The sequence below is a fragment of the Purpureocillium lilacinum genome (genome assembly GCF_023168085.1).
Source record: "Purpureocillium lilacinum CBS 284.36 DNA, scaffold_1, whole genome shotgun sequence".
NCBI lineage: Eukaryota > Fungi > Ascomycota > Sordariomycetes > Hypocreales > Ophiocordycipitaceae > Purpureocillium > Purpureocillium lilacinum.
Window position 1 is genome coordinate 1,208,063 of NW_027072111.1, and position 22,280 is coordinate 1,230,342.

The 22,280-nt window shown below is 58.7% G+C and overlaps 8 protein-coding genes across 8 annotated transcripts; 4 read left to right on the forward strand and 4 right to left on the reverse strand.

The window, feature by feature from the left end:
* Nucleotides 1-1,039: 1,039 nt before the first annotated feature.
* Nucleotides 1,040-2,840, forward strand: PLICBS_000087 (uncharacterized protein; the record flags this gene model as incomplete). The annotated part of the gene is made up of 7 exons (XM_065599521.1): nt 1,040-1,502; nt 1,559-1,662; nt 1,723-1,811; nt 1,860-1,923; nt 1,984-2,019; nt 2,134-2,262; nt 2,328-2,840. The coding sequence occupies 7 exons, from the start codon at nt 1,040-1,042 to the stop codon at nt 2,838-2,840; spliced, it is 1,398 nt and encodes a 465-aa protein (XP_065455593.1).
* Nucleotides 2,841-3,076: 236 nt separating this feature from the next.
* On the reverse strand, nt 3,077-3,899 carry PLICBS_000088 (uncharacterized protein; the record flags this gene model as incomplete). The annotated part of the gene is made up of 3 exons (XM_018327408.2): nt 3,077-3,337; nt 3,395-3,742; nt 3,801-3,899. The coding sequence occupies 3 exons, from the start codon at nt 3,897-3,899 to the stop codon at nt 3,077-3,079; spliced, it is 708 nt and encodes a 235-aa protein (XP_018174104.2).
* Nucleotides 3,900-5,553: 1,654 nt separating this feature from the next.
* Nucleotides 5,554-6,087, reverse strand: PLICBS_000089 (uncharacterized protein; the record flags this gene model as incomplete). Its single annotated transcript, XM_018327406.2, has 2 exons — nt 5,554-5,603; nt 5,670-6,087. 2 exons carry the CDS (start codon nt 6,085-6,087, stop codon nt 5,554-5,556), a joined length of 468 nt encoding a protein of 155 aa, XP_018174102.2.
* A 1,001-nt stretch (nt 6,088-7,088) lies between these two features.
* PLICBS_000090 (uncharacterized protein) lies at nt 7,089-8,201 on the reverse strand (the record flags this gene model as incomplete). The annotated part of the gene is made up of 4 exons (XM_065599522.1): nt 7,089-7,325; nt 7,416-7,741; nt 7,874-8,027; nt 8,094-8,201. 4 exons carry the CDS (start codon nt 8,199-8,201, stop codon nt 7,089-7,091), a joined length of 825 nt encoding a protein of 274 aa, XP_065455594.1.
* A 1,246-nt stretch (nt 8,202-9,447) lies between these two features.
* Nucleotides 9,448-10,908, forward strand: PLICBS_000091 (uncharacterized protein; the record flags this gene model as incomplete). Its single annotated transcript, XM_018327403.2, has 2 exons — nt 9,448-10,633; nt 10,715-10,908. 2 exons carry the CDS (start codon nt 9,448-9,450, stop codon nt 10,906-10,908), a joined length of 1,380 nt encoding a protein of 459 aa, XP_018174099.2.
* A 69-nt stretch (nt 10,909-10,977) lies between these two features.
* PLICBS_000092 (S-methyl-5-thioribose-1-phosphate isomerase) lies at nt 10,978-12,246 on the reverse strand (the record flags this gene model as incomplete). Its single annotated transcript, XM_018327402.2, has 1 exon — nt 10,978-12,246. The coding sequence occupies one exon, from the start codon at nt 12,244-12,246 to the stop codon at nt 10,978-10,980; it is 1,269 nt and encodes a 422-aa protein (XP_018174098.2).
* A 2,104-nt stretch (nt 12,247-14,350) lies between these two features.
* Nucleotides 14,351-18,958, forward strand: PLICBS_000093 (uncharacterized protein; the record flags this gene model as incomplete). Its single annotated transcript, XM_018327400.2, has 2 exons — nt 14,351-17,182; nt 17,228-18,958. The coding sequence occupies 2 exons, from the start codon at nt 14,351-14,353 to the stop codon at nt 18,956-18,958; spliced, it is 4,563 nt and encodes a 1,520-aa protein (XP_018174096.2).
* A 257-nt stretch (nt 18,959-19,215) lies between these two features.
* PLICBS_000094 (uncharacterized protein) lies at nt 19,216-19,846 on the forward strand (the record flags this gene model as incomplete). The annotated part of the gene is made up of 2 exons (XM_065599523.1): nt 19,216-19,414; nt 19,659-19,846. The coding sequence occupies 2 exons, from the start codon at nt 19,216-19,218 to the stop codon at nt 19,844-19,846; spliced, it is 387 nt and encodes a 128-aa protein (XP_065455595.1).
* Nucleotides 19,847-22,280: the final 2,434 nt, after the last annotated feature.

A 22,280-nucleotide genomic window follows, 5' to 3' on the forward strand; every position in this document is an offset into this window, starting at 1 on the left:
CAGTCCGTTGCCATTTGTGGTTCGATCAACGGTCGCGTCGTGCATCAAGATAAGTTCATTGTCGCTGGTGAGTGCGAGATCCGTCTCACAGGTCACTCCTTTGCCGCCAATCTCATGGGCCCTGCGGAACGCGGCTAGGGTATTCTCAGGTGCGCCGGCGCTGTGGCCACGATGCGCCGCAATCCGGACATTTCCGGGCGTCACTCTGAGAGGGTTCATGTCTTGTCCAGTATCTGACGAAGCTTGAACACGTGCGTCGTGAGACGTTCCCGAATCAATCACAGCAGTACCAGAGGAAGGAACACGGCACGAGACCACTCAATGTTTTCAGGACACTGGCGACGACACTCTTATATCTATAGTCTATCTCTTGCCGGCTTGTACGTATCTCTAGCCGATCGCTTGTTCACGCTGACGAGTCGAACACGACAAGCGTTGCAGACGCCACCTCAGTGCCTACCAACAAGCATGTTCCAGGCTCTCCTTGTTCTCCGTTTCCAGGAACACAGAGGTCCAGGGTGCGGCCACGACCCTCTCCAATCTGGGCTAATCGACGGGATACCTCGTTTGCCGTCGGTCGTCGTCCTCGAGCTCTTATCGCCTGCCGACCGTTATCGCTTGCCGACACTATCGTTTACCGACAGGAGAGCAGGGGTAGTCACCACTGACCAGACTCTCAGCCGGGACCCAACAACGCTTCGAGGTAAGTCATAGACCCCCGGCCCTGCTCCAGTTGGCCCATCCTGACACGGTCAGGTGGCAGCCGTGGTGACGGCGTGCATGTGGTCTGAAGCGAGCGACCTACCAACCAACAGAGCCGTCATCAGCACCCCATGCTGTCCAGATTGACCGACGACCAACACTTCCGGCCCCACAGCTGCTTGCAGTTCCGCCACCTCGTTCAATTTGGCATGTCCGCAGCAAGTATAAATCCATGGTAAGACACGTCGACTTGTCTCTCGATAGGCATCACAGTAGCCTTTCCTCCTTGTGCGCGCTTCTTCCCAACGCCACTCACATTGGCCTCGTTTGTTTCGCAATGGACACTTCCAAGGAATCTGGAGGGCCTGAAGTTGCTCAGCGAGATCTGATAGCAGACATTGAGGAAGTGACGAACAAGGACCATGATTTGACAGTCATCCAGGCCTTCAAGGTGTACCCGAAGGCTATCGCCTGGAGTGCAGTTCTCTCAGCAGCTCTGATCATGGACGGCTACGACTTCAAGCTCTTTGGTCTCCTAGTAGCACAGCCTGCCTTTAACGAGAAATACGGCAAGCTTCAGCCGGACGGGACATATCAGATTTCCGCCGCGTGGCAGTCTGGCCTCACAAACGGGTCGAATATCGGGCAAATGGTGGGCCTGTACCTGGCCGGTTACCTGAGCGACAAGTTGGGCTTCCGCAGGAGCATGATGATTACACTACTGGTCATTCCTTTTATTATTTTTCTCCAGTTCTTTGCACCGAGCCTGGCTGTTCTAGAGGTCGGCCAAGTTCTGCTAGGTAATGTTGTATGCACGGATTTCGTGGTGCAAAACTGATGCAGGCGACGGAAATAGGCATACCCCTGGGCATACTGGAAACAATTACTTGCGTCTACGCTGTCGAGGTGGCTCCGACTTGTCTACGCGCATTCCTGACGAGCTACGTGAGCCAGAACTGGGTACAATCTTGACCACATTCTTACTCCCCGTCATGGCTACATAGCACTGACAGCTTCCAGGTTACTGGACAAATTGTAGCCGCATGCGTTCTTCGCGGTGTTCTCAACGTAGAAGCACCCTGGTCGTACCGTATCCCATTCGCTGTACAGTACGTTGGTTCTTCTATCGGGATATGTACATATACTAACAATTCTAGATGGCTCTGGCCTATACCTGTGGCTATTGCAGTCTTCTTTGCGCCAGAATCTCCATGGTGGCTAGTACGCCAAAATCGGCTCGAAGAAGCAAAGCTTTCGCTTTGCCGGCTGACCTCTGGGCAGGATGCCCAGGATATTGACAAGACTGTGACCCTGATGGTACTCACTACAGAGCACGAACGTGAAGCAGGCTCTTGCACAACATTTGCGGCTTGTTTCCAAGGCACTGATCTTCGCCGAACTATTATTGTGATGGGATGCTATTGCATGCAGATCATCGCTGGCACTACATTGCGAGCATACTCCACATATTTCTTCGTTCAAGCCGGCCTGTCGACAACTCAGGCATTCAATATGTCTATGGTGACTTATGTGCTTAGCTTTCTTGGAACCTGCGTAATGGTATGTTCCCCGTACTCATAGTGGCCAATTGCCACTTGAAACCATACTAATCCAGCGTCTTACAGTGGTGCCTGATGCCATACGTTGGCCGGAGAACCCTGTTCATCTCTGGCCTTGTTGCACTCTGTATCATTGACTTCACCATCGGCGGCCTCGGCGTTCCAAAAGCCACGAGCAACTTATCGTGGGCAATTGCCTCCCTTCTCGTGGTATCAGCCTTCGTTTCATACCTATGCAGTGTACCCGTGATCTTCGCACTCGTTGCAGAGATCCCGTCGTCACTCCTCCGAAGCAAGTCGGTCGCTATTGCCCGGTTCTCCTATACAGTGCTCAACATTGCCGCCAATGTTCTTACGCCGTATCAACTGAATCCCTCGGCGTGGGGATGGGGTGCCAAGTCTGGGTTCTTTTGGGGTGGTTCCTGCATTCTGGGGCTGATCTTCGCGTACTTTGTTGTACCTGAGCCGAAGGACAAGACCGTCGCAGAACTTGATCTGCTCTTCAAGAAGAAGGTCTCGGCGCGAAAATTCACGGCGGTGCGGGTTGATGTTTCGGAAGTCGCCACAAAGACGGGCTGAGAGTCCAGGACACAGATTGCGGGATACCGCTATCTAGTTGACATGCGTCGATCTTTTAGCTCGCATACCAGCAGCTCGGCAAGCCGTCGCGGCTTAACGCAATTCTTGAAGAGTGAATATCAGAAAGTGACAGACACGTGGGACATTTGTATAAATTTGTTTCCAACTACCCTGCTTCATGATCATGCTTGTCTCCTTTACATGCCACCACAGCATAGGTCTTCATTATTACCAACTCAGGCTGGCAGGCTGGCAACGAGCTTATCGCCTAGGGCCTTGATGCTGGCCTCGAAATCGGCCGTCTTCTTCGCCTTCCAGTTGGCGCCACTCTTTCCGGGTACAGCCCCACTTCCGGTAAAGCCAATGTACAGGACATCCTTGGGGTCATGGCCATTGTCGCCATTGAGACCGTCGTTGGGGAAGCACAGCTTGCCAAGGGCGAGAGACGCCTCGCCAGTGGAGGTCCCACCATTTGTATCGCCCCAAATTCCGTAGAACTTGCCGTTCCGTTAGCTCACATGGACTGACTTCGTGGCTGGGTTGCGGACACATACCACCTGGTTGTTGCAGACAATAGCCATAACGCTCAAGCGCTCCATGCCGTGTGCCTCCGGGTCAAAGGATGGGCTGTGCTCCTCGTTGCCAAAGACCACGTACGGGTGGAGGTTGGCATCGAGGTCGGGGATGCCGTACTTCTTCACATCGTCCTTGAAGGCGGTTTGGCCTTGTCCGCTGGGGTCATTGGCGCATTCACCAGCCGAGTTGTTGGCACCATCGCAGTCGATGTCGAGATTGTCGTAGTTGCCGGCCTTGCCCTTGAGGAAGATAGCATTCGGCAGGTCTCCACAGTAGACGGCACCGCCAGAGAAGGCGGAGGAGAGCTTCTTGGAGCAGGTGCCAGACTAAACCGTAGGTGTCAGCAATGAAAACATGGTGGGAAAACTTGTGGTCGTGAATGACCTTGTGGCTGTCGTAAATCTTCTTGAGATTGGCAGGCAGCTGATACGCCGACGCAACAGCGCCAAAGGCTGCGAGAGCCGACAGAGTCGAAGTGCGCATCTTGCTGGGTCTCAGTGAAAGTGGATGAAGCTAGGTACAGGTATTGCTGCCGAGTTGCTCAGGGCCACGGACATTGCTCTTATATATTCACTTCATTTGGCTCTTGCCTCGCTCGGCATACTCTCATAGCGTGTCGAGCAACCGAGGCCAGCTACGGTCCTCCAATTGGCGATCCGCTTCAATCGAGCACATAGGATTGGAGGAAAAAATTAAGGGCGTTTCGCTTCGTCGTTCTGCTGAAACTAGCTGGGCAAACATAGGATCCGCGCCCCTGTTGTGACGCTGCACATGGATGGTTTGTCCAATGCCATCCCACGCCAGTTAATAATAGCCCCTGAGCACCTGCCCGAAAGCCCGGTGGGACCGGGCCGCTATGGCTCGGGAGGATCGGCGGCAGTTGCTGTTGGGGGTCTGTCGCCCCTCTGCGAGCTGCCTGTCGGACCACGATGACCGATAACAGATGAGATGAAGTCTTGCGACTCGTGGAGGATCTTGGCATCGGGCGTGCTTGTCAGCTTGTGGATGGTCTGGAGCCTTCTTGTCCTGCTGTGGAACGTACCATGGTTCGTCATTCGGCAGGGCGCCATCGCTGCGGTTAGTGCTGGTGCGAGGTCCCCCGCATTCTTCAGCCCGTGCGCTTCCTTGTGGCAGAGGTTCGCCCGACACACATGAACTTCGGTCAGCCACCATGCACCAACGGCCGCATCGATAAGCCTGGACCCAAGGCCATCAACGAGAAGATAGAGTTCTGGCACTGGAGTAGTGTAGTGTTTATTTGTTCACACAGCACAACGGGAGCAGAATGTCACTGTGATGGCGTCGCTTGACAAGCCATGGACACATGTACTAGGAGGATTCAGCGTTGGAAACAGCGAAACTTCGACCAGCTGCGCCACTGAGCTGAGCCGTGCGATTCATCGCCCAGTTAGTTCCTTGCCTCAGCTCACCCCATGAAGTCGCAGGAGCTTCAAACAGGCCGCAGTGGCCTATGCCCTCGTGTGCTACGCGCCAGCCGGCCAACTTCGGGTGGATTCCCGGCTGCGACGTGGGGCATGCAAGGGTTCGCCAATAACTTTGCGGCGCGGGCGATCGCTGGAGCCATTGACTTCTAAGCGAGGACGACTTGCCTTGCTTGGACTTGGGCGATGGACGCTCTTCTCTGCGTCGGCTCGTATAAGTTACTTGGGGCCGGTGACATCAGGATATGGGGTAGCCCGGTGGCAAGCGTCGCTGCGATGCATCTTTAAGGGGCCTGCTAGCCGGAAACGCCGACCGAACAGTACGTAGGATTCGTCTAGTTGAGCTCGTCACACATAGTCCGGCGTGTGGAGCGAAGGAGGCGAAGTCCTCACTCCCTAGCAAGCCGTTCCGGCGCCTTTATGTCCTTTTCCGCAGAGGCCACGAAGCCTGCACGCTCTATCACGTAACAGGGGAAAATGAGCAGCGCGCATCAGTCATGTACTGAGAAAGGTAGACGCGAAAAGATGTTGATTGTCTTTGAAGTGCAGCACGAATAGAGGATTGGCCAAAGAGACGCGATCATGCGTAGTCATGACTGATATTCCAATCCCTCTTTGCCTCATTCTCCATCTCAGGGGTTCGTTACCCACACATTGTCCCTGATCGACTGCCTCAGGTCCCGTTCCAGCTCACGTTACTCACACAAGCCATTGCACACATAGAGGCCACCAAGCCCACAGCCCTCTGGAATTCTAGTGTCAGGCTGTCCCTTCACTTTTGGTAGGAGAGGACGATTGAAGTATGACTTACTCTGGAAGTTGCAGTTGGAGAGCTTGTACTTGCAAATGTGCGGGTCATCGCAGTAAGGATCCTGGTCCGCACACTCACAGTCCGGAGCCCTCCTTCCCAGGAGCCCCTTGTTGGCGGCGCTCTCCGACCGCCCGCTGAGGACGTTGCGACACTCTTGATGCCCGAACGCGGCCTTGCAAGCCTCGCGCGCGGCGACCACATCGTGTGTCGCGTGGTCGCTGACAATGCGCTTCACGCGCTCCAGCACGTCGACCTGCTCGGCTGTGAGGGAACGGGCATTTTCGGCGCGGTAATGGTCGAGGCGCTTCAGTTGCCCTGGGGCGATGTGACGGACGTAGACATCGCGCTCATGCAACTCGGCGGAGGCACCGACGGCCAAGACCGTGGCGACAAAGCGGAAAACGGCTGGGGGTTGCATATTGAAGTATTGAGTGTTTGTAAATTTTCAAGTCTTGAAGATCCGGTGGCAGAGATATCTTTAACTGACCGGATCGATTTGGTCGCTGTGACAGACCTGAGTAGATATTTAAACTTAGCTGTCCGGATCAATTCCGTTCTTGATAGCCACACTCTGTTCACGAACCGCCGTTCAGAACGTAATCATGGCACCCTTCGGAGTGAAGTTGCCCCTTGCTATCCTGTAACATTATTCGTTCGTTCTTGCCTGAACCTGAGATCAGCATGAGGCGCTCTGTGATATACTTCGGTGGCCATGGGCGGCGGCCAATGATGCGGTGTGGTGTCTCCGTGCCTGCTAGGAACCAGCGCAATGCGAGAGGTAGCATGTCCAATCGCAACCTGATCTTGACGTTAATATTGGCTCGTTCGGGTCGCTCAGCTCTGCCGGGTCATAGGTGATCACCCTGAGACATGCCCAGTGCAGACGCATTCTGCGCTGACCGCCTAGGCACCTCAGACAGTGTGCAGACATCACTCAGCTGTCCCAGCTCAACTCTGAACACATCTGAAATTCTGTACGCTCAAAATAGTCGTAGAGGTTATTCATGGAACATGTCCGAGACCTTAGCCTGCAAGCTGCGTAGACAAGTTATTGGGAGCTCCAAGGTTGGGCCGCAGGAGCGGCGCTGACGTGGAACACACGCGTAAGACGATGCAGGGCCGCCTGAACACAAGCAGAACCATCCTGTTCAATGCGACATCCTCTTTGAGATCAGATAGGCTGGAGCTATAGCGGTCTTGATAGGCATCACAGGAATAGGCATGGCGTCAAGCTTGACCTGCACCTCACAAAGGGGCGTCGACGTTCCGTCTCAAATAGGCACGTTTAGATGAGCAACTACGGCAGGTAAGAATGCACGACCAGCGAAGCCTTTTGTAAGCCTTTTAGCTCCTGTGTTTGAAGTAGATACAACAACCCAACCTCCCAAAGATAGAAACACAGGTACGGGATCCTAATCTTTACCTGCTCTTCCAGGAGTGGGAGAGTATTTCTTCCACGGTGGTGAAATGGATCTCAGGGAAACGCCGATCGAGCCTGTGATCGTCGTTGGGCAAGAGACACGCCCCCGAGATGAGCAGTTGACAAAGTCCTGCCAGCATGGGCTTGAACTGCTCTTTGGGAACATCATCCGGGCTCCAGATGAGCGTAGCATCTCCCTTTTGCAGTTTCTCCAGGGGATCACGAGTGACATGAATCTTGGATCCTGGATACCGATGTCAGATCACTTCAGCATGCAATGAAAGAGACTTGATTGGTGACATGCCTCGAATCTTCTCGGCAGTTACGATGACTTCGTTGATGGAGATGTCTGAGCCAGAGAGGAAGCCACGTTTGGGCCACTTCTCGTCCACATCAAGAAGCTTGACAAAGACTCGAGCGAGATCCTCGCTGTAGGTGACGGTAAACTTTTCGTTGCCGCTGCCAGGGACGACAACGATTCCTTTGTCCATGTCAAGGAGCCATTGGAAGGGCTTGAGGTTGCTTTTGATGCGAGGCATTCCCCAGTAGTCTGAGAAAAGGCCAATGGAGATGCGGATGTACTCGAGATTTGTCTTCTTCAGCGCGCGAGCGTTGGGGATCCAGCCACCAATTCCGGGAGCCGCGTTGGGATCTCTGTGAACTGACATGAGCATCAAGGCATGGTAATACCTACGAAGGACATACTCTTCATCGATGAGCGCCACAAATTCACTAGGAATGAATCAACGAGTGGTTGAAGAATTGTCGGCTGCTTCAATGAGACCGAGCTGTGCTTGGCTGCCTGCGTCCGTCTCGAGGTTGATGGTCGAGATGACGGTATCGATCTTGTGGTCTTGTAGAGTCTTGGTGAGAGAATCGACATGTCCGTAGTCGACCTTGAGGAAGCGAGCGTGTTCCAGAATTGGCTTGGGTGGGATCTGATGATGCAGTGTTAAACTGATGTCTCCGTGACCGCGTTGAGATCCCAATGGGGTCATGTCTACCTCACGAGTCAGGATATACACGGTATGGTGAGCGCCATGAAGGCTCAGCTGCTCGACAACGGTCTTGCCTACACCCCCTGTTCCTCCAGCAATAGCGAGAACGGCCATGACGGTTGTCGGAAATGTGTCGCGATGTATTACTAGGACGAGCGATGATGCGAGATGGTGGAAAATGCTTCATTTGGCTGCAGCGCCGGGCATTTATATCACACATTTCACATGCCTTCAGTCGCGTTAGAGACGAGAGTTTACAAGTCCCCCTCATCTGATGCCTGCCAGCCTCCTAGACATTTCGCTCCCGGCGGAGTTTGCATTGCGGAGAGTGGGATTTGTAATGTGATGTCTTGGCCTGCGACGTGATTGTTACGGTCTGGGATCTTTCGGTCCCCGGTGCATGTGGTGGTTGATATGCATCGGGGAGTCGGGGGACAGAGATCTGCGGTGTCGGGGGCTGAGCGTATCGGACAAGTGGGCAAGTGGCCAGGTCCGGGACCTCGGACTTTGCCAAGCAGCCTAGATCTGCCTTCGGCAACGGAAGATGCCGTCTGCGTCCGCAGTCCTCGTCGCCCTGTGCTGGGATATGACTGATCTTGAGAGTCGTGGGCGGATTGAGGCGTCAAGGCCCCACGCGGCGGCGACCACGGACGGGCTTTCATGGTCCCGATCACGGCAAACTCCCGTGAGGGATCTGGCATGATGGTGGTGTTGGTGACCATTGCCGCGCGGGGTGGGGCCGCATGTCGGTTCGTCTCATCTTGCCGCGTCGTGAACATGGATGGGATGACATGTGCGAAGGGCAGTCGGTAGGGACTTGGCCCAATGATTCCTGTCGGACGCGCAATCGGACTCTTGGCCTAGAAACGTGAAATAAGACTCGAGCGAGTGCTTGTTCATGGATTGCCCTGATCGTACATTTGCCGCTGAAGCTCACCAGAATGAGTATGGCTCGCAGCTACAGGGTACGCAGCCAACATGGCGACGAAGCATTTCATGTCCCGTGAGCTAATATCGCGATATGCGTATATACGGGTAGATGGTCTGGCAATTGGAAACATCTGCGAACGAAAAAGACACAACCCCCCAAGGTGATAGTTAGCATGTCGAGCTTGCGTGGGGGCCAAGCTGTCGGCAGAGGGCGGCGGTCGGGCGGGCGGTTCGCGCTGCCGGTGTAAGCCGCCGCCAGTCCGAAGCGGGGCAGCTGCCGATGCAGGTCCCAACCTGGAAGCTCGCAGCAAGCTCCTCCGACCCTGATGAGCTTGCCTCGCCTTACCAACTCTCGCCGTTTCCCATCCTCAACACCTCGCATTCCCTCCCGCGCAGCGCCATCTCAATCACTCGCGCGCATCCATCCAGCATGCGGGCCACGTCCTTCGCTCCCGCGGCCCTCGCGCTGCTGCTGCAATTGACCCTCGCCGACCAGCAGCAGCAGCAGCAGCAGCCGCTGTCCCGCCTCCGGCCTTCGCACCAGCCACCGACCGCTGATGAGCCGTCACCACTGCCAAAGCAGCAGCACCACCACCATGTCGACGCCGCATCTGCCCCGCCGTACAGGGACTCACTCCTCAGCCTGCACAAGTCGCTCGTCTCCATCGAGTCCATCACGGGCAACGAGAACGAGGTCGGCCGCTGGCTCGTCGACTACCTCGTCGGGCGCGGCTATGCCGCCGAGCTGCAGTTCGTGGCGCCCAGCGACGGCACGCCCGAGGGCAAGGAGCGTTTCAACGTCGTCGCCTGGCCCGGCGGCCACGATGAGGGGACTGGGAACGGTGCTGGTAGGAGCAGCAGGAGGAGCGGTCGTGCAGATCCCAGGGTCGTCTTGACGAGTCACATTGACGTGGTGCCGCCGCACATCCCCTACTCCATCTCCGATGACGGCGACGCCATCACGTCGCGCACCATGATCAAGGGCCGCGGCTCCGTCGACGCCAAGGCCTCGGTCGCGGCCATCATCACCGCCCTCGACGACCTCCTCCACGCTGACTCTGCGTCGCCGGCGTCCTCTTTGAGCGACGACGTTATGCTGCTCTTCGTCGTCGACGAAGAGGTTGCCGGCGCCGGCATGCGCGCCTTCTCCGACTCGCTCGCCCGCATGGACCCCCCGCCGCGGCCCTTCTCGGCCGTCATCTTCGGCGAGCCGACCGAGAACAAGCTCGCCTGCGGCCACAAGGGCGCCCTGTTCTGCGACATCACCGCCCGCGGCGTCGCCGCCCACAGCGGCTACCCCTGGCTCGGCAAGTCGGCCAACGAGCTCATGGTGCGCGCCCTCGACCGCGTCCTCGACGCCGACCTTGGCACCTCAGACCTCTTTGGCAACACCACCGTCAACGTCGGGCTCTTTGAGGGTGGCGTCGCTGGCAATGTGATTCCCGAGAGGGCGTTCGTCAAGATTGGCGTGCGTGTGGCCATCGGCCCGCAAGAGCAGGGCGCCAAGGTCGTCGAGGACAAGATCCAGCGCATCCTGGACGAGGTGGACGACGAGGCCTTTACGTTTACCTGCAGCCAGGGCTACGGCTCCGTCGAGTGCAACTGCGACGTACCGGGTGCGTTCCGTCATCCCAACCCCCTCTCCTCTGCCCGACATCATGCATGCTCCATGTACACTCCGTAACTAACAAGCGCAGACTTTGACACCATCACCGTCAACTACGGCACCGACGTGCCCAACCTGGCGGGCAACCACACGCGCTACCTCTACGGCCCAGGCGACATCCTTGTCGCCCACGGCGCGCGGGAGAACCTGACGGTAGGCGTCCTGGAAGAGGCCGTCGAGGGGTACAAGAAGCTCATCTTGCACGCGCTGGACCACGCGCAATGAGCCGTGTAGTAGAATCTATCATGTTGAATTAATGTGGTATCATGGTTGAACGTTGCATGTCGCATCAGGTCATAAAGCGCCGGGAGCCCCCGTGTCCGCCCGCACGGCCGTCCCAAACTTGGCTCCCAGGCGCGCCTGGTTCGCCCTTTGCTCGTCCTCCTTGCCCACGACGGCGGCCCACCGCTCCGGCATAATCTTCGAAAAGTCAAAGACGCCGTCGGCACCCCTCTCGACGACGCCCTTTTCCGTCACCACGGCGTCAATGTACTCGGCCGGCGTCACGTCAAAGGCCGGGTTCCACACGCCGACGCGCTGATCCGCCGTCGCGACACGCACCTTGCGCGTCTCGTCCACCGTGCCGTCATCGCGGATCACGGCGCCGGTGACCTGCGTCAGCTCCGACGGCTTGCGCTCCTCAATCTTGATGCCGTCGCCCGTCTCCGTCTCGAGGTCGACGCTCGTGGTGGGCGCGGCGACGACGAAGCGCAGGCCGTGGTGGCGCGCCAGCACGGCGAGCTGGTAGGTGCCAATCTTGTTGGCGGTGTCGCCGTTGCGCACGACGCGATCGGCGCCGACGATGACGGCAGCGAGGTTTGTCTCGTCGCGGCGGGTGCGGAAGAGCGCGGCGGCCATGGAGTCGGTGATGAGCGTCGCGGGAATGCCCTCGAAGACGAGCTCAAAGGCCGTGAGGCGGCTGCCCTGGTTGTAGGGGCGGGTCTCGGTGCAAAAGGCGTGGCGGAGCAGCTTCTTGTCGCGCAGGGTGCGGATGATGCCGAGGGCGGTGCCGTGGCCCGACGTGGCCAGCGAGCCCGTATTGCAGTGCGTCAGGACAGAGATGGTCTTGTCGGAGGCATCGGCGGCGCCAGCCTGCGCGCGCAGCCACTCGGCGCCGTGCTCGCCAATGGCCAGGTTCGTCTGCAGGTCGCGCTCAAAGATGGCCTCGGCCTCGTCGATGAAGGCGCGCACGACATCTTCCGTGGAGCCCGAGCCGTCAGCGGCGGCAGCGCGCGTGCAGGTCTTGAGGCGGTCGATGGCGTTGGTCAGGTCGACGGCGGTCGGGCGGCTCGTCTTGAGGTAATCGAGGGCTCCGTCGATGTGGGCGACGGCGTCGGCGGCCGAGGAAGCTCCGGGGACGCCACCGGCGTTGTGCAGCTCGACGGCGAGGCCGAGGCTGGCGACGATGGCGATGGCCGGGGCGCCCCGGACACGCATGCTGGCGATGCTGTCGAAGGCGTCGGCGCGGGTGGCGACGGCGTCGTAGTGGAACTCGTGCGGCAGCCGCAGCTGGTCGAGGACTTCGAGCTTGCCGCGCGAGTAGCGGACGGCCTGTAGGGACATGGTAGGGCGCGGGCTAATGATGCTAGGTTGAGGAAGGTGAAGGAATGGCTGGAACTTGAGGGAGTTGGGGATGGTGCTCGAGGATGGAGAAAATCGACAGTTGGAGTCGTTGGACTGGGGACCCCGCCATCCATCCATCAGCATCAGGCCCCACGTGGGGTGTCAAATGGCGTCAGTGCCGGCCGAATCCACGCATGCAGCCATGTTTACTTTGCGCTTCAACATCGGCGTCGACAATGACTGGGCAAGTGTCGGTGCTGTCCCAGCCACGGCTGGCCGATGCGTGGCGCCAATGTCGGCTTCACCCTGCGCATTCGTCGTTTCCTTTCCCTGGACAGCAGTCTCGGGCCATGAGTACCTGGATTCTGGAACCCGTACCAGTGGCTCCGACTTTCGCTTTACTTGCTTGGCAGGCTCTGGCAGGGTCCGCCCAGCGTCATAATTACTTCATGGCCACTGTCCCTCCCGATCTCGAGAGCAATCGCGATGCCGTGAGCCAGGCGCGACTACCGAATTTGCCACAATGAGAGACAACGATAATGGCCCGAAGGCTCGGGCATCGGCTTGCAGGGCAATCGACCTTTTTTTTTTCCCCATCGATTCTTTCGCCACCCGCCCCGTCTAAGAGACCGACCAAGTGTGTGGTAGTGCGCCTACCGACTTCCCAGCATGCGATTATAACCATTTGGCCGCGGCAACAACCATAACAGCCCGGTCAGAAGGACGACTGGTCATCTGCGCCCCGGACTCGGGGTGCCCGCGATGGCTTACTGATTTGCACCGAGTCGAACCGGCCGAGGCCAACGACGGGTGCCACAGCGCCCCAAGCGAGGATGACACCACAGTCTCATGCAACGGCACGGAACCGGGACGATGAGCCGGAAAATGGGCGACCCCTGGATCCGACTCCCAGACCTGGCAGCGCCGACACGGTAAGCGTTCTCCCATACAGTCGGATACGGTCTCACGACCCGGCACTGACGCTCTACGAAGACGCGTCGCGAGCCCGATGCTGCGCCTTCATCCAGCATGTCCGACGCCCCCGACCAAGCAGCGAGTGTGCAGGACGCGGATGAACCCGGCAAGGACATCGGAGCTAGACCAAGCAGCAATATCTGCGATTGCGAAGTTGATGACGGGGACCAGACAGCAGCGTCTGATGCTGACGGAGGACACTCGATCACCGCTGGTGCAGCAGGCGGACACAAACAACACACGTCAGAGCCTAACAGCCATCAAAGCAGGAACACGCCGGATGAGGCTCGGCATGGCCAGGTAGGCGAGGACATGGACGGACCTGCGCGGAGCTGTCACAGATGCGGGCGGACGAGGACGCCGCAATGGCGCAACGGCCCCGACGGCTATGGTACACTTTGCAATGTCTGCGGGTTGGTGTTTTCGAAGAGGCAAGGCAAAGTCCTGGACGCCTAGCAGGGCAAATGTGGTCTCGCAAAGAGACGGGGATACGAGTGCAAGGTGCAGAGCAGGTAACAGCCACTGGTAAAGGATGGTGCATAGCAGCAAGCGAGTAACAACGTATCCGGACTAGAAGAAGAAGAGAAAACAGCGCTTTTCTACCAACGTGGGACCATGTGCGAGCCCGAATTGGCCGACTTGTGGTGCAATTGAAGCCGGTTTCCGACGAGAATTGGCACCCGTGGTGCTGCACATCCGGCGACGAGTGTGTGTGAATTGTGACGGCTCGTGACGATTTATTCAAGGCTGCTCAGTGGGCGCGCCTCTCCGCTGCGACCAGTGAACGGAGAGAGCGCTGGAACAAGCGGCCGACAGCCGTGGAAGCGCGCCTTCCAGCTTTGCACTGCCCTGGCGGCAGACCCCTGGGGGCCGGAAAATAGCGGCTCCGCTGCCCCTGAAAGAACTCAGGCTCCCCCTTCAATCATGCAGCTCCCCTCCCCACCACGGCCAGCACGACCACAGCCCGGAGCTGTCGAACTCCATCTGGCCAGAGCTCGCGACTCCAAACCTCCACCACAGAGTCACCGTCACCACCACCACAACCACCTCCCGTCTTTCCGCCCTCCCCATCCACGCGCGACACGGCACCACCTGCAATGCCAATGCCGGCCGCGACGCAGCGCCTGCCATGGAACAGCAGCATTCGACGTCAAAGGTGACGGTCGAGTACTTTGACCCCCACAATGTCTACCGCCTAATCTCGCCGGGCCTCGTCGGTCGCCTCCCGCTGCGCAACCTGCACTGGCAGTCCCACGCCGGGCCCCTGCGGTCCATCGACTCCCTTCACGTCGACCTCGTCGAGGGAGGCGACGCCGGCGCCGCCGATAGCTCCGCACCCGCCGCCCTGCGCGAGTCGGAGAGCTCATCCTCGCGCGACGATGGCTTCCAGACCCAGCATGTCAGCGGCCAGGCTGGCTCCAGCGACGCCGGGGAGAGACGCGGCTCGGCCTCCCTGCAGCCCAAGCCCGCGCGCGCCCAGCGCCGACACCAGATCCCCGGCCTGCGACGCACCTCCTACCTCAAGGTCCTCTTTGTTCGATGCGACGACAACGATTCATACAAGAGCGCCGTCCGCGCCGAGATTCGAGAATGGGTCAAGGCGCACACGCCTCCGTCACTGAGCTCCAAAAAGGCGAGCAAGCAGGAGAAACATGACGCCTTCGAATGGCTCATCGTCCACGTCGTCCTTCCCAACACGGCTGCCGCTACACAGCCCCGGAGCGGCGGCAAGACCGATGGCACGGGGAGCGACAAGACATCCTCGTCTCGCTGGCGCACTGGCTCGACGCCGCTCATGGAAAAGCTTCGTTCCGACTTTAACTCGTCCGCCAAGGGCTCTCCCGACCGTGTCGCGCAGATTCGAATCGGCATCAACGACGTCCCCTACGACCAGCTCCCGCGTGTCGTCCCTGCCGTACCCTCGGGCTACTCCGAAACGGAACACGATGCCGAGAATGCGTGGAACGACCTCGTGACGAAGTTCAAGGGCCTCATCCTCAGCTCATTTGATCAGCGGGTCACACAATACGAGGAGGACATTAAAGAAAAGGACGGGCAGCGGTCCTTGCCTGGCTGGAACTTTTGCACCTTCTTCATCCTCAAGGAAGGTTTGGCGAGGGGCTTCGAGAGCGTTGGGCTGGTGGAGGATGCGCTGGTCGGCTACGACGAGCTCAGCGTCGGGCTGGACTCTGTTCTTCAAGAGCAGGCTGCCTCGGGCTCTCCAGAGAGCCACGGCGGAGCGATGCTGGGACACACAGACGAGCTGAAGAGTGCTGCTCGCGTCGCGCTCACCGCCGCGGCCGGCGAAGATGGGGATGCCGGGGCCGAGAATCTCCAGTCGACCGGCCCTGGCCAAGACCAATCAGCGATCATTGTCAGCTCAACCAAGAAGCCGTATCGCGATATGATCCTGGCGAACAAGGTCTCGGTCTTTGACTTTCGATGCTACATCTTTGCGCGGCAAATTTCTCTTCTCCTGCGGCTGGGCAACGCCTGGGTGACGCGGGAGGAGTTGATGGCCAAGCTCCGCGACCAGCACGAGTCGGTCCTTCACGGCGTCGCGCCATTGGCACCGCCTGCGAGCCACAGCCAGGACCCGGAGAACCTGTCCATGCTCGCCGAGATTTGTCGACACACTCTCGAGTTTATACCCACCATCTCCCAGGTCATGCGTCAAGACATTGCCGTTGCACTGGCCGAGACGCAGCCAAACGTCGACGGAGCAACCCTGGATGCGGTCGCGTCCGAAACGGTTGACAACCTCGTCGCGTCCTTCGCGTTTTCTGTCGCGCAACAGATACTTGCCCAAACCTCGACCAGTGCGCTGCCCATACCGCCGACGACATTGGCCACGGGGGACGGTCACGAGCCAAAGTCCTCTATCCCGGAACCCAAGACCATGTTGCACCCTGCACGCAGCACCTCACTGTATGGTCAGATGCCCGGACCGCCACCCAGCCCTGGCCTGTTTCCCGGTCCGGGGCGGCGAGCAAGCGTCTCCGACGCCGAGACCAAGTTCCTCAAAGTCGGGCTAGAGGAGCTCGCGGCTCAGCGAGCAGAGCTCTACATGCTCTCGCGAAGTATCCTCGATGGCCTGGGGAAAAAGCGAGGCTGGTCCGACGGCTGGCGCGAAGCGCCCATCATCGGAGAACCGGGTCTCGACGATATGGTGGACGTGAGCCTCGACGACGACGAAACGACGGCAGGACCATCGCAACCCCCATCCGTCTCCGACGCAGGCATCGAGAGCCAGATCCTGCGGACTGCCACCGACAACACCGACGACTTTTACCGACTGTACGAGATCCTGACAGACAAGGCACTGCAACACTTTGCCGTAGCCAACCACCGTCACGCAGTCCATTCGTGCAAAGCCGACATGGCCATCTTGAAATACCACCTAAAAGACTATCGTGTCGCCGCCGAGTACTTTTTGCAGACGACCCCCTTCTTTGGCGACAGTGGCTGGAGCTCGCTGGAGCTGTCGATGCTGGTCATGTACTGCGAGTGCCTCGGCGAGCTTCAGTCGAACGACGAGTTTGTCATTGTCGCCCTCAAGCTGCTGACCAAGGCCTGCGCCGCCGAGAGAGAGCGACTAGAGGAAAAGTCTGCGCTGCGGAGGCGAGCGTCGCGGTCGTCGCAACCCGACTTGTCGCCGATACAGAGCATTACGAGGAAGCTTTTCGACTGTGCCAAGGGCCTCAAGACGGACGTCAAAGTGCCGCTTGCCAGCTTCTTCACCGGCGTCCGGCTGTCCGGGGCCCCGCAGTATCAAGAGGGCCGAGACACTTGCTCACTGTCCATTTTTCTGTACAGCCTGCTGCCCGATACAATCACCATCGACGGTGCCAAGATGAAGGTGGCTTGCGTCGATGGAGGGCCGAGTCGAGAACTCATCTTTGAGACCAGCAGCGAGCTGACGTTGGCGCCCGGCAAGAACAGCATCACCGTGCATTGCAATGTAAGTCAATCTCTCCTCGGCGCGAGCATGGCTAACATGGCCCAGTCTGTCGTCCCCAGCAACTACAGAATCAGCCACTTCAGTCTGCAAGCCAGCAAGGTGTACATGCACTTTGACCGAGACGCACAGCAAGCTCCGCCGAGGACGGCGGACGTGTTCAAGGACGCGGACGTCAAGATTTTCCAGCGCACCGGCGCCCTCGATGTGCGCATCTCCGCCGCAAAACACATTTGTCTCGACAAGAACAACTCCTTGGAACTCGAGCTCAGTGCGGGATGGAATGCGCTGAAAAGTTGCGAGATCCGCGTGAGGCCGGCGACAGGCGGCCTACGCCTGCTGACGACCGAGGCCAAGTTGGTCACCGACGGTGTGGAGTTCGCAAAGCCGCCGGAGGCAGGCGCCTTCTTTCTCGGTCCCACGGCAGAAGGGGCCACGGTCGCGCTACAATTCCCGTACTCTATCGAACAGGATCTGTCCGACGTGCTGGCCAAGGTCGAGGTCACATACCTGACCGAGTCGGGCGAGTCCTTCTACTTGGCCAAGGCGGTCACGGTTCCCGTCTCACTGGCTCTTGGCGTCAACGTCCAAGATGTGTTCAAGCACAAGGCGCTATTTTCGCGCTTCAACGTATCCACGGCGACGTCGAGTCCGCTACGGCTGCACAAGAGTGAGCTGCTCGAGTCTGCGCTCTTTGAGTCTTCGTTTGGCGTTCCTCCCGCCAACGCCATCACCATCTTCCCAAAGCAGCCCGCGTGCCTGATGTACAAGGTCACGAGAAAGACGGGCTCTAAGCCGGGGAAGCGAGCGGATCGGATCATGCACCTCAGACTGCATTACAGGGTCCTGCAGACCGAGGTGGAGGACTTGATCAGGGACTCGGTGGCCGCCGAGCTCAGAGAGGCTCCCTTGGAGCAGTACTCCAAGTTGGTTGCGAATCAGGTCATGAGCGAGGTCAGGCGGTCTCTCCAGGCGCAAGACCTCGAGAGGGCCGCGCTCCTCGGCGATGTGACGACGTCCTTCTTGGAAGCTGTGCCCTGGGAGAGGCACTTTTACGGTCTAGGAACGGTGCCAGGATCAACGGAGGATGCGGCGACAAAGCTTGGCGGCGTCTTGAGGGGATGGCAAAGCAGGAACCCCCGCATCACCGTGCCCGCCTCGACGGCCGCTGAGCTGTCGACAATCCTCATCCCGGTCGAGGTGCCGGCGCTGTCCGTGGTGCACACGGCAGATATGCGCCTGCATAGACCTGTCGCGGGCTCACTTGGCGACATCAATAACGGGACGCCAATCGTCAATGTCAACCAAGCCCTCCCGACGACACTACACCTCAAATGGACACGTGCCTGGGACACGGAGGCATCGAAGCGAGCGGACCAGGAGTTTAGCTACGAAGTCGGCGCGCCATCGGATACCTGGATCATCGGGGGGCGCCGCAGGGGCCACTTTGTCATCCCGGGGACGTCGTCGGCCTCGTCGCCGACCGGCTACATGACGTCAACGGCCGAGACGGAAGCGGAGATTCCCCTGGTCTTGATGCCGCAGCGCGAAGGGTGGCTGGCGTATCCGTCGGTCGAGATCCGTGAGATTGTGACGGATGCGGGCGGCCAGGAGTCAACGCAGGCGTGCGAGGTGGACTTCCGGAACCTGGGGGAGACGGTGCGCGTGATCAGCGAGCGGCGAAGCGTGACGGTGAGCCTGGATGCGAGCGGGCCGGGGGGTGGGCCGCTCGTCTTCGAGAGCGATAGCCTGGACCGGGGGACGAGAATCGTTGCGTGAGCCGACATAACGGCATGTACTGGAGCCGTGGCGTGGGATCTTAGAGCACGGCAGACATGGGCTGAGGCGGCATAACGCCGAGGCATAACGCCATGGGACTATACAAAGCGGCCCGCAGCCGTAGCCGCTACGCGTCGTCCATAGCAAAAGATGCAAATTTTATCTTGGCTCTGTCATTCGCCACGCATATCCTCGTTTTTTGGCCTCGTCGAAGAGTCGGAAAGCGATTCCGGTCGCCGGCTACCAACGCCGAAGGGATGGAGTCAGCGCCCACGTCAAGGGCGGCGGCTCTGCTGTTCAACGCGGCAGCCGGGGTCGCGGCCGTGAGCGCGGCGCACCACCTGCACCGGGGCTTCGCGGAGCTGTACCCGGCCTGGAAGGCGCGCCTTGGGGCCAAGCCGGCGCGGGCGGCGCGCACGGCGTGGGACTACATGACGGTCGGGTACGCACTGACAGGTAAGGCCCCCCCCGGATCGGCCCCCTGGGGACCCGTGGAGTGCTACACTGTACCGACATGTGCGGCTCAGGATTGCTCTGTATCTGGTCCGTGTTGCTGTGGATGGACGTGTCTATAGTAGACAGGTTGGCGTCTTGGGATTCCCGGGCCTCGACGTGGAGAATGGTCGCATCTACATCCACTTACACACACACCCATACCCACACACGCAGATGAGTGACTGACACGACGAGCATATGACAGTGCTCCTTAACGTCAAGTGGGCTCGGTCGGGCGGCCCGCACGGGTGGGAAGAGGGCACCGCTCTGGCGGCCCTCGCACTGGGCGGACTGCGCGAAGGGTGGGTGTGCGTGCGGGCGGGCGAGCCGGTCCCGCTCGTAGCCTTTTGGGGTGTGCCGGCACTGGGCGTGTTGGCCGCGGCGCTTGGCTAAGGGAGGATGAGGAAGTCTCTTCTGTCGGCGTTCTGTCGGCGTTCCGAGCCGTGGGCAAGTGATTTGATATCGGAGAGTTGTGGTTGGCGCTTTCGATGGGACGGGCGGCTATATGTTGGCCATGTCTGCCCGTGTTGAACTCTACCCGGGGCAGGGGGCTTGGACGCATGGGCGTGGAAGTTGCCGGATCATGGGAAGATGGAAAGAGCAAGAAGAAGAAGACCCCGGGGCGGAACTCGGAGCGGAAGGGGCAGGCTAACGACGGATCTGGTCGTGATTGGGGATGAGGATGAGCGAAGTCTTGTTGGCAGGCTGGTCCGGAGATTGCGGCGCTTGCCGGAGGTGCAGAGCGTCTATTGCCCGACGGTCTCCGGCGGCACTGTACAGTACAGGTATACATACTCCGTACAACATGGGCGTGTATGCTGTTCGCCGTTGCAAACGCTGGCGGATGATGATCTTGTTGGCTCGAGGCACTTACATGGTACAGTACAGTCAAGTACAGACATGTAGACTGACCCTCGCACAGCATGCAAGTCGGGGACACAATGTGGTCCTCCTGGCACGCCCAGCCGAGCCGCACTTCGCCGCGTGACCAGATAATGACCATGTACAGTGCCAAGCGTAAACGTGTGCGTTGCAAAGGCATTCCCACGTGCCCGGCGGATGTGATCCATCCTCTTGGGGGTGCGGATCTGGGGTGACAGGGAGCGAGGCAAATGTGGAACGCAAAACCCGGGTCCGAAGCCTTGCGTGGGCAAATGTAGACCGCTCCAGACGCGTTGTTTCTTTTGCCGCGCCTGGGAATGGTAGCTATATATAGCCGTGGGCTGTAAAGTACATCAGAGTAACGAGAGACTTGTCAGACAGCACTGAGCGTGCTAGTGTTAGGGCACAATATGTGTGTGTCAAGGCAGCCACCATCATGCCCACTACCAAAGGGTCAGGGGGACCACGCGGAGTGCGAGAAAGAGGATGGCCCTTTGCGGCCCGAATAAGTCCAGAAGGAGACGACGAGCAGGATAGAAGGAGGGGAGCGTGCATGCATGGGGCACGCCCCTCCCGTCTGGTGCCGCGCAGGAGAGGCGCGTGTGTTCTGTAGATACCTTGCGGCAGAGAGGCAGCTTCCGTGAGGGATGGACACGTTCAGAGTAGGGCGTGTGGTGCATACGGTGCATTATGTTAACGGGCAAGACCGAAATTTCCCGTGCCTTACGGTACTTACTTCAGAGGGTATGCTCACTTCAAAACACGCCAACTGAATCCTCAGTTTGTGCATACATCCGTAAGACGGCTCAGCCTTTCCGTAATGTAGTTATATTCAGGGTTCAGTCGCAGGGAGTACGTGGAATGGTTATTCAGAGAGGCGGTAAAGTAACTTGGAACAGTCGGTAATACATCTACCACCAGGTAACTAGAGTAGAGTTGACTTGATCATCGCCAGTCCGTCCACATCCACGGCCGAACTGTGCCCGCGGTCTCCATGCGCGTGGTACTTATGGGTAATGACAGTCTGAGCTGGTGCGCTTCATGTCGCAGCACCGGTCAAACTGTTGCAGCCGCTCAGAAATGGAGCTCGCTTTGCAGTCTTCCCCGTACTGAAATGTTCCGTCAAGGCTGGAGCAACATTCCCGAGTGGCCACGTTGTTTTTGGTACGGCCATAGTTGAGGCACTTGCAGCCATTGATGGGCGTCGCAAGCATGGCAATGGTGCCGACAAGGACAAGTCCGACGAGTTGCATTTTTGCCCTGTCTCGGAGCTGTGATTGAAAAGCTTGAGCACAATGTCTGGGTGTGAGAAGTAGGAAAGAATGGCAAGAGCGTTGTCACCCACGAGGTAGAGAAGTGCGATCGAGACAGCGGTCTTATAGGGTTATGAGAAGTGGCATCGACTGTCCGCCCCGGCAGAGTAGATGCGTGAGAACCCATTTCGTTCTCTCTACTCTCCTCTGCTTGCCGCCCATCAATATCCGCTATACATAGGATCGATGCTTTCTCATAAACTGGGTCGTCCACGTCAACGTGGCCCGGTGGACGCCGCAAAGAGAGCCGGCGTTCCACCGTGCCGCGCGTAGAGAGCGTCCGGATCGACGCCTTTATATACAAGTGCTTTAACATAGCTATATGACCGCCTTCGGTACAGGCACAGGCCACGCGCTACGCGCCAGGCGACACAGCGTTACTCGTCCGGCGCTATTAAAACGCGGCGCAGGTGCGAGGGTACGCTCCGGGCAGTCCGGCGGCCAGAACCGGTGACTGTGTGAAGAAACCACCTCAGAAACAAGGAACCTACAGGAAACTAGGTTAAAGGATCGCATGGGCCATTGTATAAGGTGCCATAGGATTCACATTCTACGTATGTGTGTCGTCAACCCCTCTCCACTGACCAGCTAACCTGATGCCAGCGAAACACTTTTCCGGATCTTCATGGGCT